At 41.8% G+C, this 17,316-nt stretch overlaps 1 protein-coding gene across 1 annotated transcript; it reads right to left on the reverse strand.

Moving 5' to 3' along the window:
• Positions 1-123: 123 nt before the first annotated feature.
• LOC112260862 (5'-AMP-activated protein kinase subunit beta-2) lies at positions 124-14,695 on the reverse strand. The gene is made up of 8 exons (XM_024436224.2): positions 14,565-14,695; positions 13,672-13,855; positions 13,154-13,305; positions 12,931-13,024; positions 11,749-11,863; positions 11,206-11,339; positions 2,340-2,408; positions 124-2,104 (listed from the first exon to the last, which is right to left on the reverse strand). The coding sequence occupies exons 2-8, from the start codon at positions 13,822-13,824 to the stop codon at positions 2,027-2,029; spliced, it is 795 nt and encodes a 264-aa protein (XP_024291992.1). The 5' UTR covers positions 13,825-13,855; positions 14,565-14,695; the 3' UTR covers positions 124-2,026.
• Between the last annotated feature and the right edge of the window lie 2,621 nt (positions 14,696-17,316).

The following is a 17,316-nucleotide window of genomic DNA, read 5'->3' on the forward strand; positions in this document are numbered from 1 at the left end:
TTAACTTCCTGAATTGGTTGACTTCAATTCAAATTGACCCCAGCCATGTTTTCTAAAGCCTAGGGCAAATGTAATCTAGCCAGTCACTCACATTAGGTAAAGATACTATTTAGTAGGCACAACTGATATTCAGGGTCAACACGTCTTCCCTTTTTTATTTGCAAACAAGTGAAACAACCTTCTATAGTACATGGCTTACACAGTGATGCTGCAAAGTACTTTCAAAAACAAACATGTTAGCTAACAGTTTTAAAATTCAAGTTTTGTTTTTTGCCAAATAAAGCACCAGAATATCCTATATTCTCAAACAGTACGAGAGATAGCGTTTTCTCAGTTTCTTCAAATAAAATGTGTAATTATATATTATCTTCTCTTTGGAGTATATCACCTACCTAGCAATAGGTACAATATTCTCTCAAAATGATCCAAATTAAATACATTTATGGTCAAATCTGAGTAGTTTAACATAATTTAACATTATTGAAAGTAAATTACACTTAACATTCTTATGAAATCAATATTGGCAATTTGCCACAAATGTTTAATCTTGATAGAATCACAGTTGTGAAATCCACCACACATTCCACAGTAAACTGTTCGCATTAGACATTCAAATCATGCACGACATTCAAGACAAACCATTATTTGTTTGTTTCTTTGCTATAAATACAGAAAATGTAACAGATACATCGATTTCTATTGGATAAATAGAAAATAGAATGAAAAAAAAAAAACACACAGAACAGCTATTTCTCCATCTCTAACATGCAGACTGGACACTGAGGTTCAATGTAAAGCTACCAGATGTGTCCGTGTACCTGCATAGTTAAAGGTTTATGTCAACAGTCCTGCTCAAAGCATTTTTTGGAGACACACGTGTAGCTAAAGTGCTTGCAGCATCCTTTCATGAAGGCAATAGCAGAACTAAGCAGAGATCTACAGGACACAGGCCAACATTTCACAACTCCTACTTGATATGTAATATGAGGCCTTTAGTTTAAAGTGATTAAATGGGATATACCATTTAATACCCATAGTTTGTTATACTTCAGTTCAATTCAAATTACACAGCCTATCCAATTGCATATCCTGATTTTATCAGTGGTCATCGTCCCTTTGGAATCAAACAGGGATTCTCTGCAGAATCCTCCATTTAGTCTAGTCACTGTCCAATTACAGTAATAACAAGGAAGTCTCTGCAGAATCCTCCATTTAGTCTAGTCACTGTCCAATTACAGTAATAACAAGGAAGACCCTGCAGAATCCTCCATTTAGTCTAGTCACTGTCCAATTACAGTAAAAATATGGAGAAAGATTGGGACACTAAATCCAAGCCAGAAACATTCAACTGCCCTCTTTCCGTGTACATAATCTTTCAAAAGCTAATTTAATAAATCGTCATGTTGATTATATGTGTTTTACAGTCCCATCAGCAGACTTGTCTTCAAACCCGTATGTTTTTAATGGAACCAATTGTTCTTTCTACGTACCCACAAAGAATCTAAGGCTGCGTTTACACAGGCAGCCCAATTCTGATATTTTTTCCACTAATTGACCAATCAGATCAGCTCTGAAAAAGATCTGATGTGAAAAGATCAAAAGACCAATTAGTAGAAAAAAAGGATCAGAATTGGGATGCCTGTGTAAACGCAGCCTAAGTGCTGCACACACAAACACACACAGTGGTTTCTTTCAGTCCCTTATTGCTATTCAACTATGGGTGCATTATGGGAAAACGCCACAGTTCACTTTCAGTATTTCTCCTTGTGAAGTCACAGGCTGAAGCTCAAATGACACCCTACTCCACATTGAGTGCACTACTTTGAACCATTTGCTGAGTGCTACATTGTGTAGTGCACTCTACAGGGAAAAGGGTGTCTTGAGATTTGCCCCCCAGTCTCAGCCACATGCCCCCAGCTCTTTTGTAAACTGTTAGTTTAGTCCAATCTCAACTACATGTCATGGATAAACCCAGCGCAGTATTAACATGCTGCCCTCTATAGCACTGTGCACCTACACACACAGGTTAGATGGGCTTGTAGAGCAGAGATGTGACATACTTCTTCTTATATCTGTGAGTCGCACTGAGTACCATCACTCCATCCTGAGGGAGAGGACAGATAGAGAGTGTGATTGTGTGAGACAGACAGACAGACAGACAGACAGACAGACAGACAGACAGACAGACAGACAGACAGACAGACAGACAGACAGACAGACAGACAGACAGACACTAATGCTATGTTATGCTATGTTATGCTATGGATGAGACCATTACTCAATCCATAAGTATTGCAGTAAGAAGTGGGATAGAGGATGCTGCTGCCCTCCTACAGTACCTTTATTGAGAGCGCATACAGATGGTTGAGCATCACATGGTTGGGTTCAGGCAGCAAGGCTGGGTCGCACTGTAGGAGAGGAAGAGAGAGAGAAGACGAATTAGTAATCAAGATGGTTCCAAATTGGAATTTACAATGCAGTGATGGGAGAGCGAAAGAGAATGAGAAAGGGAGAGAGAGACAGAGAGAAGATCAGAGAAGATGAGGGAGAGAGAAAGAGAATGAGAAAGGGAGAGAGAGACAGAGAGAAGATCAGAGAAGATGAGGGAGAGAGAAAGAGAATGAGAAAGGGAGAGAGAGACAGAGAGAAGATCAGAGAAGATGAGGGAGAGAGAAAGAGAATGAGAAAGGGAGAGAGAGACAGAGAGAAGATCAGAGAAGATGAGGGAGAGAGAATGAGAAAGGGAGAGAGAGACAGAGAGAAGATCAGAGAAGATGAGGGAGAGAGAAAGAGAATGAGAAAGGGAGAGAGAGACAGAGAGAAGATCAGAGAAGATGAGGGAGAGAGAAAGAGAATGAGAAAGGGAGAGAGAGACAGAGAGAAGATCAGAGAAGATGAGGGAGAGAGAAAGAGAATGAGAAAGGGAGAGAGAGACAGAGAGAAGATCAGAGAAGATGAGGGAGAGAGAAAGAGAATGAGAAAGGGAGAGAGACAGAGAGAAGATCAAAGAAGATGAGGGAGAGCGAAAGAGAATGAGAAAGGGAGAGAGAGACAGAGAAGATCAGAGAAGATGAGGGAGAGAGAAAGAGAATGAGAAAGGGAGAGAGAGACAGAGAGAAGATCAGAGAAGATGAGGGAGAGAGAAAGAGAATGAGAAAGGGAGAGAGAGACAGAGAAAGATCAGAGAAGATGAGGGAGAGAGAAAGAGAATGAGAAAGGGAGAGAGAGACAGAGAGAAGATCAGAGAAGATGAGGGAGAGAGAAAGAGAATGAGAAAGGGAGAGAGAGACAGAGAGAAGATCAGAGAAGATGAGGGAGAGCGAAAGAGAATGAGAAAGGGAGAGAGAGACAGAGAGAAGATCAGAGAAGATGAGGGAGAGAGAAAGAGAATGAGAAAGGGAGAGAGAGACAGAGAGAAGATCAGAGAAGATGAGGGAGAGAGAAAGAGAATGAGAAAGGGAGAGAGAGACAGAGAGAAGATCAGAGAAGATGAGGGAGAGAGAAAGAGAATGAGAAAGGGAGAGAGAGACAGAGAGAAGATCAGAGAAGATGAGGGAGCGAGAAAGAGAATGAGAAAGGGAGAGAGAGACAGAGAGAAGATCAGAGAAGATGAGGGAGAGAGAAAGAGAATGAGAAAGGGAGAGAGAGACAGAGAGAAGATCAGAGAAGATGAGGGAGAGAGAAAGAGAATGAGAAAGGGAGAGAGAGAGAGAGAAGATCAGAGAAGATGAGGGAGAGAGAAAGAGAATGAGAAAGGGAGAGAGAGACAGAGAGAAGATCAGAGAAGATGAGGGAGCGAGAAAGAGAAAGGGAGAGAGAGACAGAGAGAAGATCAGAGAAGATGAGGGAGAGAGAAAGAGAATGAGAAAGGGAGAGAGAGACAGAGAGAAGATCAGAGAAGATGAGGGAGAGAGAAAGAGAATGAGAAAGGGAGAGAGAGACAGAGAGAAGATCAGAGAAGATGAGGGAGAGAGAAAGAGAATGAGAAAGGGAGAGAGAGACAGAGAGAAGATCAGAGAAGATGAGGGAGAGAGAAAGAGAGAGGGAGACAGATAGAGAGAAGATCAGAGAAGATGAGGGAGAGAGAAAGAGAGAGGGAGACAGACAGAGAGAAGATCAGAGAAGATGAGGGAGAGAGAAAGAGAGAGGGAGACAGATAGAGAGAAGTATAATATTAAGAAATGCTACGGAAGGAAAGTAGTATAAACCTACCAAAAAACAATTAGGCAACAACAAATTCTATCCCATTTAGACAACTTCCTGGACAAAACTTTCCACTATAATAGTGAAGGTGTAAACTTTGCAGTAGAAAACCTAAACAGTATATTTGACCTCTCAGCTTCCCTATCAAATCTAAAAAATGTAAAACAAAAAACCGAAGAAAATGAACAACAATGACAAATGGTTTGATGAAGAATGCAAAAACCTAAGAAAGAAATTGAGAAACCTAGTCAACCAAAAACATAGAGACCCAGAAAACCTGAGTCTACGCCTTTACTATGTTGAATCACTAAAACAATACAGAAATACACAACGGAAAAAGAAGGAACAGCAAGTCAGAAATCAGCTCAATGTAATTGAAGAATCCATAGACTCTTTCCACTTCTGGGAAAATTGGAAAACACTAAACAAACAACAACACGAAGAGTTATCTATCCAAAACGGAGATGTATGGGAAAACCACTTCTCCAATCGTTTTGGCTCTTTAACAAAGAACAAACAACAAAAACATAGTATACATGATGAAATACAAATCTTAGAATCAACTATTAAAGACTACCAGAACCCACTGGATTCTCTAATTTCATTGAATGAACTACAGGACAAAATACTAAACCCTCCAACCCAAAAAGGCCTGTGATGTTGATGGTATCCTAAATTAAATGATAAAATATACAGACCACAAATTCCAAATGGCTTAAACTGTTTAACATCATCCTTGGCTCTGGCATCTTCCCCAATATTTGAAACCAACGACTGATCACCCCAATTCACAAAAGTGGAGACTCATTTGACCCCAATAACTACAGTGGGATATGTGTCAACAGCAACCTTGGGGAAATCCTCTGCATTATCATTAACAGCAGACGCGTACATTTCCTCAGTGAAAACTATTTAACTGAGCAAATGTAAAATTGGCTTCATACCAAATTACCGTGAGACAGACCTCGTATTCACCCTGCACACCCTAACTGACAAACAAACAAAACAAAGGCAAAGTCTTCTCATGCTTTGTTGATTTCAAAAAGGTTTTAGACTCATTTTGGCATGAGGGTCTGCTGTACAAATTGATGGAAAATGGTGTTGGGGGAAAAACATAGCACATTATAAAATCCATGTACACAAACAACAAGTGTGCGGTTAAAATTGGCAAAAAACACATTTCTTTCCACTGCCACACCCTGATCTCTTTCACCTGTCCTCATTATTGTCTCCACCCCCTCCAGGTGTCGCTTGTTTTCCCCAGTGTATTTATCCCTGTGTTACCGGTCTCTTGTACCAGTGTATTTATCCCTGTGTTTCCTGTCTCTCTGTACCAGTGTATTTATCCCTGTGTTTCCTGTCTCTCTGTACCAGTGTATTTATCCCTGTGTTTCCTGTCTCTCTGTACCAGTGTATTTATCCCTGTGTTTCCTGTCTCTCTGTACCAGTGTATTTATCCCTGTGTTGCCTGTCTCTCTGTACCAGTGTATTTATCCCTGTGTTTCCTGTCTCTCTGTACCAGTGTATTTATCCCTGTGTTGCCTGTCTCTCTGTACCAGTGTATTTATCCCTGTGTTGCCTGTCTCTCTGTACCAGTGTATTTATCCCTGTGTTTCCTGTCTCTCTGTACCAGTGTATTTATCCCTGTGTTTCCTGTCTCTCTGAGCCAGTTCGTCTTGTACGTTCAAGCCTACCAGCGTTTTTCCCATTTTCCTTTTTCTAGTCCTCCCAGTTTTGACCCTTGCCTATTCTGGACTCTGTACCTGCCTGCCAGACCATTCTGCCTGCCCTGACCTCGAGCTTGCCTGCCACTCTGTACCTCCTGGACTCTGATCTGGTTATGACCTTTTGCCTGACCATGACCATTCTCTTGTCTATTCCTTTTGGATTTATTAAACATCTTAAACTCCAACCATCTGCCTCCTGTGTCTGCATTTGGGTCTTGCCTAGTGTCATGATACACAGGGCCATGGGGTGAGACAAGGATGCAGCTTAAGCCCCACCCTCTTCAACATATATATCAACGAATTGGCGCGGGCACTAGAAAAGTCTGCAGCACCCGGTCTCACCCTACTAGAATCTGAAGTCAAATGTCTACTGTTTGCTGATGATCTGGTGCTTCTGTCCACAACCAAGGAGGGCCTACAGCAGCACCTAGATCTTCGGCACTGTCAGACCTGGGCCCTGAGTAAATCTCAGTAAGACAAAAAATAATGGTGTTCCAAAAAAGGTTCAGTTGCCAGGACCACAACTACAAATTCCATCTAGACATCATTGCCCTAGAGCACACAAAAAAACTATACATACAGTGGGGCAAAAAAAGTATTTAGTCAGCCACCAATTGTGCAAGCTCTCCCACTTAAAAAGATGAGACAGGCCTGGAATTTTCATCATAGGTATGCTTCAAATATGACAGACAAAATGAGAAAAAAAAATCCAGAAAATAACATTGTAGGATTTTTAATGAATTTATTTGCAAATTATGGTGGAAAATAAGTATTTGGTCACAAGCAAGATTTCTGGCTCTCACAGACCTGTAACTTCTTCTTTAAGTGGCTCCTCTGTCCTCCACTCGTTACCTGTATTAATGGCACCTGTTTGAACTTGTTATCAGTATAAAAGACACCTGTCCACAACCTCAAACAGTCACACTCCAAACTCCACTATGGCCAAGACCAAAGAGCTGTCAAAGGACACCAGAAACAAAATTGTAGACCTGCACCAGGCTGGGAAGACTGAATCTGCAATAGGTAAGCAGCTTGGTTTGAAGAAATCAACTGTGGGAGCAATTATTAGGAAATGGAAGACATACAAGACCACTGATAATCTCCCTCGATCTGGGGCTCCGCGCAAGATCTCACCCCGTTGGGGTCAAAATCATCACAAGAACGGTGAGCAAAAATCCCAGAACCACATGGGGGGACCTAGTGAATGACCTGCAGAGAGCTGGGACCAAAGTAACAAAGCCTACCATCAGTAACAACCTACGCCGCCAGGGACTCAAATCCTGCAGTGCCAGACGTGTCCCCCTGCTTAAGCCAGTACATGTCCAGGCCCGTCTGAAGTTTGCTAGAGAGCATTTGGATGATCCAGAAGAAGATTGGGAGAATGTCATATGGTCAGATGAAACCAAAATATAACTTTTTGGTAAAAACTCAACTCGTCGTGTTTGGAGGACAAAGAATGCTGAGTTGCATCCAAAGAACACCATACCTACTGTGAAGCATGGGGGTGGAAACATCATGCTTTGGGGCTGTTTTTCTGCAAAGGGACCAGGACGACTGATCCGTGTAAAGGAAAGAATGAATGGGGCCATGTATCGTGAGATTTTGAGTGAAAACCTCCTTCCATCAGCAAGGGCATTGAAGATGAAACGTGGCTGGGTCTTTCAGCATGACAATGATCCCAAACACACCGCCCGGGCAACGAAGGAGTGGCTTCGTAAGAAGCATTTCAAGGTCCTGGAGTGGCCTAGCCAGTCTCCAGATCTCAACCCCATAGAAAATCTTTGGAGGGAGTTGAAAGTCCGTGTTGCCCAGCAACAGCCCCAAAACATCACTGCTCTAGAGGAGATCTGCATGGAGGAATGAGCCAAAATACCAGCAACAGTGTGTGAAAACCTTGTGAAGACTTACAGAAAACGTTTGACCTCTGTCATTGCCAACAAAGGGTATATAACAAAGTATTGAGATAAACTTTTGTTATTGACCAAATACTTATTTTCCACCATAATTTGCAAATAAATTCATTAAAAATCCAAAAAATGTGATTTTCTGGATTTTTTTCCTAATTTTGTCTGTCATAGTTGAAGTATACCTATGATGAAAATTACAGGCCTCTCTCATTTTTTTAAGTGGGAGAACTTGCACAATTGGTGGCTGACTAAATACTTTTTTGCCCCACTGTACCTCGGCCTACACATCAGCGCCACAGGTAACTTTCACAAAGCTGAGAACGATCTGAGAGACAAGGGAAGAAGGGCCTTCTATGCCATCAAAATGAAAATAAAATTTGACATACCATTTAGGATCTGGCTAAAAATGCTTGAATCAGTTATAGAACCCATATGGTTGAGAGGTCTGGGGTTTGCTCACCAACCAAGAATTCACAAAATGGGACAAACATTTATCAAAAATATTCTTTGTGTACAACGTAAAACACCAAATAATGCATGCAGAGCAGAATTAGGTCGATACCCGCTAATTATAAAAATCCAGAAAAGAGACGTTAAATTCTACAACCTTCTAAAAGGAATCGATTCCGAAACCTTCCATAACAAAGCCATCACCTACAGAGAGATTAACCTGGAGAAGAGTCCCCTAAGCAAGCTGGTCCTGGGGCTAATGAGAAAGGCCGCCATAGGAAGACCTGGCTCTCAAGAGAATACAGGCTATGTGCACACTGCCTACAAAATGAGGTGGAAACTGAGCTGCACTTCCTAACCTCCTGCCAAATGTATGACAATATTAAACATACACAATTTTGATAAACTCTCATATCTACTGGGTGAAATACCAGTGTGCCATCACAGCAGGTCTATTTTCTATTTTCCCTTTTGTACTTGAACTATTTGCACATAATATAACATTTGAAATGTATTTATTATTTTGGAACTTTTGTGATTGTAATGTTTACTGTTAATTTGTATTGTTTATTTCACTTTTGTTTATTATCACTTGCTTTGGCAATGTTAACATGTTTCCCATGCCAATAAAGGCCTTAAAGTGAAATTGAATGAGAGAGAGAGAAAAAAGAACAGAGTCCCCTCATCTAGCTGGTCCTGGGGCTGAGTTCTACTAACACGCTGAATCCTCAGAACCAGAAAATCCAATGAATCGGAATAAACCAAATTACAACACTGTCAAAACAAAACTACAATACTTATTGACAGTGGCATAAAATACTTAAGTAAAAATACTTTAAACAAGAGAGCATCCCTGGTCATCCCTACTGCCTCTGATCTGGCGGACTCTCTAAACACATGTGTTTCGTTTGTATATGAGTGTTTGAGTGTGCCCCTGGCTATCCGTACATTTAAAAAAAAAATCAAGATAGTGCTGTCTTGTTTGTTTAATATAAGGAATGCGAAATGATTTATACTTTTACTTTTGATACTTAAGTATATTTTAGCAATTATATTTACTTTTGATACTTAAGTATATTTAAAAGTATATTTAGTATTTTACTGGGTGACTTTCACTTTTACTTGAGTAATTTTCTATTAAGGTATATTTACTCTTACTCAAGTATGAAAATTAGGTACTTTTTCCACCACTGCTTATTGGGGAGCACAATCGACAGTACACCGTGGCAAACTATTTGACCTTGGTTACTGATCAAAAATTCAGAAAACCCTTGAGAAAGTACAGGCTCAGTGAGCACCGCCTTGTCATTGAGAAGGATAGACACAGGAAAACCTGGCTCCCTACAGAGGAAAGGCTGTGCAACCACTGCACCACAGCAGAACCCGAGACAGAACTGCATTTCCTGACAATTAAAAAAAAACAAAAAAACAATTAGACAGTGTGATTTCCCCAAATGTGAAACCCTTACTCAAGGTTTCAAAGACCTCTCTGATGAGAATAAACTACCCGTCCTGTTGGGGGAGGACGCAGAGAGCTGTGGGTTGGCAGCACACTACATTGCTGCCAGATAGAAGATGAGGGACAGTGTGTGACAGACCTACTAACATGCACATGTCCTCTATGCCATTGTTATTGTTCAATGTATGGTTCTATGGTTTAATTATGCATGGTTGTATGGTTTAATTATGTTAATATTGTTAATCTCCAAAGTAAGCTTTGGCATTATGCACATTGTTACATCATGCCAATAAAGCAAATGTAATTGAGAGACAGAGAGCGAGAGAGAGAGAGAGAGAGAAAGAGAGAAAGAGAGCGAGAGAGAGTGAGAGAGAGCGAGAGAGAGAGAGCGAGAGAGAGAAAGAGAGAAAGAGAGAGAGAGAGAGTGAGAGAGAGCGAGAGAGAGCGAGAGAGAGCGAGAGAGAGAGAGAGAGAGAGAGAAGAGAGAGAAAGAGAGAGAGAAAGAGAGTGAGAGAGAGAGAGCGAGAGAGAGCGAGAGAGAGCGAGAGAGAGAAAGAGAGAGAAAGAGAGAGAAAGAGAGCGAGAGAGAGTGAGAGAGAGCGAGAGAGAGCGAGAGAGAGAGAGAGAGAGAGAGAGAAAGAGAGAGAGAAAGAGAGAGAAAGAGAGAAAGAAAGAGAGAGAGAGCGAGAGAGAGCGAGAGAGAGCGAGAGAGAGAGAGAGAGAGAGAGCGAAAGAGAGAGAAGAGAGAGAGAAAGAGAGAGAGCGAGAGAGAGCGAGAGAGAGCGAGAGAGAGCGAGAGAGAGCGAGAGAAAGAGAGCGAGAGAGAGCGAGAGAGAGCGAGAGAGAGCGAGAGAGAGAGAGAAGAGAAGAAAGAGAGAGAGAGAGAGAGAGAGAGAGAGAGCGAGAGAGAGTGAGAGAGAGCGAGAGAGAGCGAGAAAGAGAGAGAAGAGAGAGAAAGAGAGCGAGAGAGAGTGAGAGAGAGAGAGAGAGAGTGAGAGAGAGCGAGAGAGAGCGAGAGAGAGCGAGAGAGAGCGAGAGAGAGAGAGAGAGAGAGAGAGAAAGAGAGAGAGAGAGTGAGAGAGAGTGAGAGAGAGCGAGAGAGAGCGAGAGAGAGAGAGAGAAAGAAAGAGAGCGAGAGAGAGTGAGAGAGAGCGAGAGAGAGAGAGAGAGAGAGAGTGAGAGAGAGCGAGAGAGAGCGAGAGAGAGTGAGAGAGAGAGAGAGAGAGCGAGAGAGTGAGAGAGAGCGAGAGAGAGCGAGAGAGAGCGAGAGAGAGAGAAGAGAGAGAAAGAGAGAGAGAGAGCGAGAGAGAGCGAGAGAGAGCGAGAGAGAGAGAAAGAGAGAGAAAGAGAGAGAAAGAGAGAGAGAGAGAGCGAGAGAGAGAGAAAGAGAGTGAGAGAGAGCGAGAGAGAGCGAGAGAGAGCGAGAGAGAGAGAGAGACTGAAACAGAAGGAAACTCACAGAGATGTTAGTGTCCTTGTTGAGGATGACCTGGAGGAGGTGTGGGGGGAGGATGGGCGGGGCTTTGGAGCGTTCCTCAGGCCTGAACATGTACTGCTCCTGTCCATAGGGACCTGGAGGGGAGCTGGACAGGTCTAAGGACACACAATGACACACACAGCATGTCATTCATATACTCTCAAATGGTGACTGATTTCTTGGGTTTTCATCAACTTACATAACTTATCCTAAACACCTGATCAGGATTAAATATTACATCCTTCCTTGAAGTAATCACTGATCTGAAAAGGATTGAATGGTGATAGGATGGAAAACCTGCCTTCTCTTACCCAATCATGTACAGATCAGTGATTACCATGAGGAAGGAAACTTGGCCCAAACTTGCATGACCTTAAGTCGGCACCTCTTGGTCAGTACAAGGCTATGCTTAACCCAAAGGGACAACAGGGGATGAAAACCCTGTCTTTACTAATCCAATCATAAATAGATAAGGCTATACAAGCTTAATGTAAAGGACAACAGAGGATTAGAGCCTCTACTGACCTGAGGTGTCGGTAGACTCCAGAGAGTCCACCTGCAGAGCATCAAACACCTCAAAGTCTGACTGCTTCACCTCGATCAGGTTGTTGATGGTGCCCAACTGGCTGGTCACCACAGGCTGCGGGAGGGAGTGTTATAGCAGGGTTAATAACAAATAAACTGTGTGGATGGATCACCAAAACAAGGGAGTGTTATAGCAGGGTTAATAACAAATAACCCATGTGGATGGATCACCAAAACAAGGGAGTGTTATAGCAGGATTAATAACAAATAAACAGTGTGGATGGATCACCAAAACAAGGGAGTGTTATAGCAGGGTTAATAACAAATAAACCGTGTGGATGGATCACCAAAACAATGGAGTGTTATAGCAGGGTTAATAACAAATAAACCGTGTGGATGGATCACCAAAACAAGGGAGTGTTATAGCAGGGTTAATAACAAATAACCCGTGTGGATGGATCACCAAAACAATGGAGTGTTATAGCAGGGTTAATAACAAATAACCCGTGTGGATGGATCACCAAAACAAGGGAGTGTTATAGCAGGGTTAATAACAAATAACCCGTGTGGATGGATCACCAAAACAATGGAGTGTTATAGCAGGGTTAATAACAAATAACCCGTGTGGATGGATCACCAAAACAAGGGAGTGTTATAGCAGGGTTAATAACAAATAACCCGTAACCCGTGTGGATGGATCACCAAAACAATGGAGTGTTATAGCAGGGTTAATAACAAATAACCCGTGTGGATGGATCACCAAAACAAGGGAGTGTTATAGCAGGGTTAATAACAAATAACCTGTGTGGATGGATCACCAAAACAATGGAGTGTTATAGCAGGGTTAATAACAAATAACCCGTGTGGATGGATCACCAAAACAAGGGAGTGTTATAGCAGGGTTAATAACAAATAACCCGTGTGGATGGATCACCAAAACACGGCTGAAAAAAGCTGCACTGTTGTATTTGAAATATATTATTAAACCTTTATATGTTCAGGTTAGGCCAAAAAATAAAATAAAAATGACATCATAAATGGAAATAAGTCACTGACTTTATTGTGCTATCCCTGTCACATTTAAAATGGATGTACTGTGTGTATGTATTTTTTTTTAACAGGCAAAAAAAAGTATATCAGTCTAGTAGTCTAGTTTAGGCCAGAGCCATATGTAGGGTTTACCTCTGAGGGGTCATGAACCCACTGTCCGTCCACAAAGAACTTGTACTGGTGCTCTCCCTCTGGCAAGTCCAGGATCGCTACAAAGTCATTGTGGCTTGGCGAAGAAATACTGTGTTAATACACTGCTAATGCACTATTAACTGTGTCAAAGTGTTGTCACTAATAAAATAGTATAACAGCAATGCAGTATGCAGGCCAGGGCCTCTCCTTTGCCCTCCCCTACCTCTTATTGAGGTGGATCTTGTTGCCCCAGTTGTTAAAGGATCCAGCGATGTAAACCTCCTTCCCTCCTCCGGCCCAGCGGATGACCGTGGGCCTGGACTGAGGCCCGGTCTTCACCAGGTCATCCAGGTCGGGCTCCTCCTTGTCCGACACCTAACGGGAGAAAAGAAACTCTGTTTAAATCTAAATGTGGGAATGACAGGGGCTCCACTCTTTTTGTGATTCCTCGCATATTATCTCCTTGCCTCCTTGGAAGAAAAGGTCCAAGGTCCCTCACATTGGACCTTCTTCTCCAGTGGGTTTTGAGGAGGCGAGGAGAGAGGAATCGATAAAGATGAATTGAGAAAGAGCCAGGGTTTATCTCACTTGGCTAATATGGCTTCTACTTCTCTTCCCATCGTCATCCTCTTAATCTGCACCGGAAATGTACCCCCCTGCATCTGTTGTTCATGCAACTGTTTAGTGTGATGGTCTTTACGCCCCTGCCCACAAAGATCCTATGTTCCAGAGCAGAGGTACCTTGGAGGACCCCAGACCGTGTGTGTTGAAGATGTTAGGGTCATCAGTGCTGTCCACCATCTTGCTGGGCTCGTGGTCTTTGTCTCTGCTGTCAGAGCGATGGGCCTTGGCGCCATGGCGGTCTCCGGACATCCGGTCGCCTGTGTTACCCATGATCCTTTACTAAGTTTCCTGCCAGGACAAGCTGAAAGACAACATACAGTCATCATCATCATCTTACAAACAACAAGACATAACTTGCCACCCAAACCAACCTCTGAACATTACTTGCATATTTCAGATTAGTTAGATAAGGTCATCAACAACAGGATGCTTGATGCAGAGAGACTAAGGGGGACTGGATATGTTTTACCTTGTCATTTGAATAACTAGCTAATGTTAGCTAGCTAGCTAGCTATACAGAATTTCCAGCAAATCTATGATCAATGTGTACAGTTGCTGACATTGGCAACAGAGCTGAATATTGACTGTACTTAGCTAGCTAAAGTTAGTCATGTTGAGCTAGCTATCTAAACAGCTGACTTGTTATCAGAATCGGAAGTGCTTTGCTCGGGCCACCAGCTGGCTAGCCCACTCCTGACAATCAACAAGTCGGGTCATGGTTGTGCTGCTCCACGAGCACGAAGAAACAAACTTGAACGACCAAGCAATCTGGCAATAACTATAGTCTAGATCAGAATACAGAATTGAACAAGGCAAAGGCTACAGTTAGTTCCCTTAGCAGTTAGCTAGCATAAATCGCTCCCCCTGACCGCCGCAGGGAATATTTTTGCTGCCTCTATACCTATCGTGGGCTATACTTAGGGTGTGATTGTGAAATGTCAACCAGTGACAATGCTAACATCGTGACATGCCATGTTGATCAATCGGTTCTGTATGGGACAGTTACTCACCAAATGACACGATTCGAAGTTTGTTTAACACTGAGTCCTCCTCTTCAACTTTGACATCAACATTCTTCTTCACAATGTTATTCCACCAACTACGGATCCCCACCAGGACAAACTATGCAGTCATTGGGAAAAATAGATAAACCTGTTTCATGAACAGAAATAGTGAAACACCTAACCCAAGATCAGATAGAACTGGAATTAGCATATATCGTTAACCAGCAACACACATATACAGTGCTTTACGGCAAACCAGCCCTGTGTACTATGTCATATTTTACCAATAGAAACGTTTAATTTTCATTTGTGTCATTTATATAAGAACATAGACTAATAGACATCACCCACAGTCAGTAAAATGGTTGTATTTCGGACTTTTTACGTTCACTACTGAGAAAAACGCCAGTTACTGAGTGGATGTGCAGGAAACATGGCCATGTCGAGTGAGTCGCAGCAATTGGTCCATCTCCAGTATGATCATCCTTTGTGTGCTTCAGTAGTGTCATGAAAAATGAAAGAGACATGAAGTCATTCATTATTTCATATAACTAAATATTCCCAATTAGGAGCTTAGTATAGCGTGAGTTAATCAACAGTATTGTAATGTATTTTAGAGAATACTGTACAGTAGACCAGCAGAAGCTTAGCACGGATGGAAAACTTGTGTGGTTATGTCATATAATAATAAATGCCATTTAGCAGACACTTTTATCCAAAGCAACTTACAGTCATGCCTGCATACATTTAACATATGGGTGGTCTAGGGAATCAAACCCACTACCCTGGGGTTACAAGCACCATGCTCTACCAACTGAGCCACAAAGGACCATTATTTCTTCTAATGATACCTATTTCACATACATTTGAGGTTTCATACCACCAGACACAGAAAATCACAAGGCTGACAAAAAATCAGTCCACAAAAACAACAATCAAAGCTTACTAACCAACAGTCCAGTCAGAGCCTTGCTGATATTGTGAATGCCTGACTTTTTACTCTTGGACTATTTGCTCTTTATAACATCATCTGCTGACACATCAGATTTGAACTCGCTGCTTGATCATGACGCTCCCTGACGCTGGAGACCCTCTCCTTCCGGCCTGTGGCTTCCTCATCATCACTGGTCCCAGGGGACTCCATCTGTAGCTCCCCTGGAGCTATGGGAACGACTGGGGTCATCACTGGCCTGCTTCTTGGGGAGTGGGAATAGGACTGAGGGGCAGAGGAAATGCAAGACAAGGCATTGGGTTACAATTCCAGTTATAAATTAGAACTTTATTTAGATTATTTTATCAAAGTTGTGTTTTGGGTTGATGTTATACAGAAGTTGGATTAGCCTAACACAGTATATTAGCTGAGAAGCATACTTTTATTAAAACAACATGCACAAGGCATTGCTAAATGTGTTAAGAAGCCCTAGATGGAATCATCGGCATGTGAAAGACAGTCATTAATACCTTCTTCTCTGACTTCTCTGTGATCCTCTTCTTAACCTTCGGGAACTCTTGATTATCAGCAGTTATGTACTTATAAAAACACTTTTTTTTTGTTAGAGAAAGCTTATCAAGTGTAGGGATTCATGGAAAAGAATGTGTTTAATACATTCTCTCTTCCAGAATCATCTAAATGAATGCAGACCTAAATTGATCTCATTAGCTATACATTCCATCCTTTTGTTAAATATACAGTTCCTTTTTTTTCTTGTAAGATTTGTTGCATATTGAAAGCCAAAGGTCTTACACTTTTCTGAACTTTGATCTCACAGCTTGGTCGATGGACATCTAGTCATCCTCAAGAACCTTTTCAAATATTTAACCCTCTTGCTGTGTTCTCGTCGAATTGGACCGTTTTACAAGTTTTCTCTATGAAAAATGTAGTTAATTTAATCTGATTGTCATAAGGTTCCATGACTTTGTCCACACAGGGCATCTGAACACACAAAATACATTTGGATGATTTCCATGACATTTTGGGTGTTTTATTTCACTTTTGTACACCTGTGTTGTTCCTGGTCAAAAATGACCGGTCATTAGAAATGAATCGGTGAGACTACAATTAGTGTATAAAATTGAGGTCAAGCACATGCCCATTCATCAGATAGACACACTCCCTCTCCCAGACCCCCACATGCATGTGTGTTTGAGCACACACACACATACCTCACTCCCCTTCTTGGCATCCATGGCAACCCCCACGGGAACCTTTCCCCAATAGAATCTTTCCCACATGGGAAGCACACCTGTTGGCATTCTCACAAATAATCGCAACACTGTTTCAATAATGTATATAATTTTTCTCACAGCTCTGGTATATAAAGCTTTTTTGAGGCCTTGCTCACAATTCATTCTGTGGCAGCACAATGACCAAACGATATACTGTATGTGAGGCTCTTGATCATATCTTTGAGGAGGAGAGAGGCCAGGAAACAGACAGTGAAGATGCATTAGAGGAGAAAGTAGTCTGTGATAAATAGCACAATATGTTTCATCTGAGTATTTATTATAGTCAAAATAATCCATACATTATGTTTTTTGTACTCAAAAACTAGTTGTATGAGCTCAGGTCAATGAGGCCTATAGGCCATAAAAGCAAATAGAAGTTCAAAACGTGTAATGTTCACAAGAACTTAAGTTGATACAAATATCTAACACAATATATGTATTGATAATATGATAATATATGTATTATTATGGATTTATAATCAGCTATAATGGGGCGGCCATTTTGTACCAGGAACACGGAATTAATTAACAT

Source organism: Oncorhynchus tshawytscha, linkage group LG10 (assembly GCF_018296145.1).
Source record: "Oncorhynchus tshawytscha isolate Ot180627B linkage group LG10, Otsh_v2.0, whole genome shotgun sequence".
Lineage (NCBI taxonomy): Eukaryota > Metazoa > Chordata > Actinopteri > Salmoniformes > Salmonidae > Oncorhynchus > Oncorhynchus tshawytscha.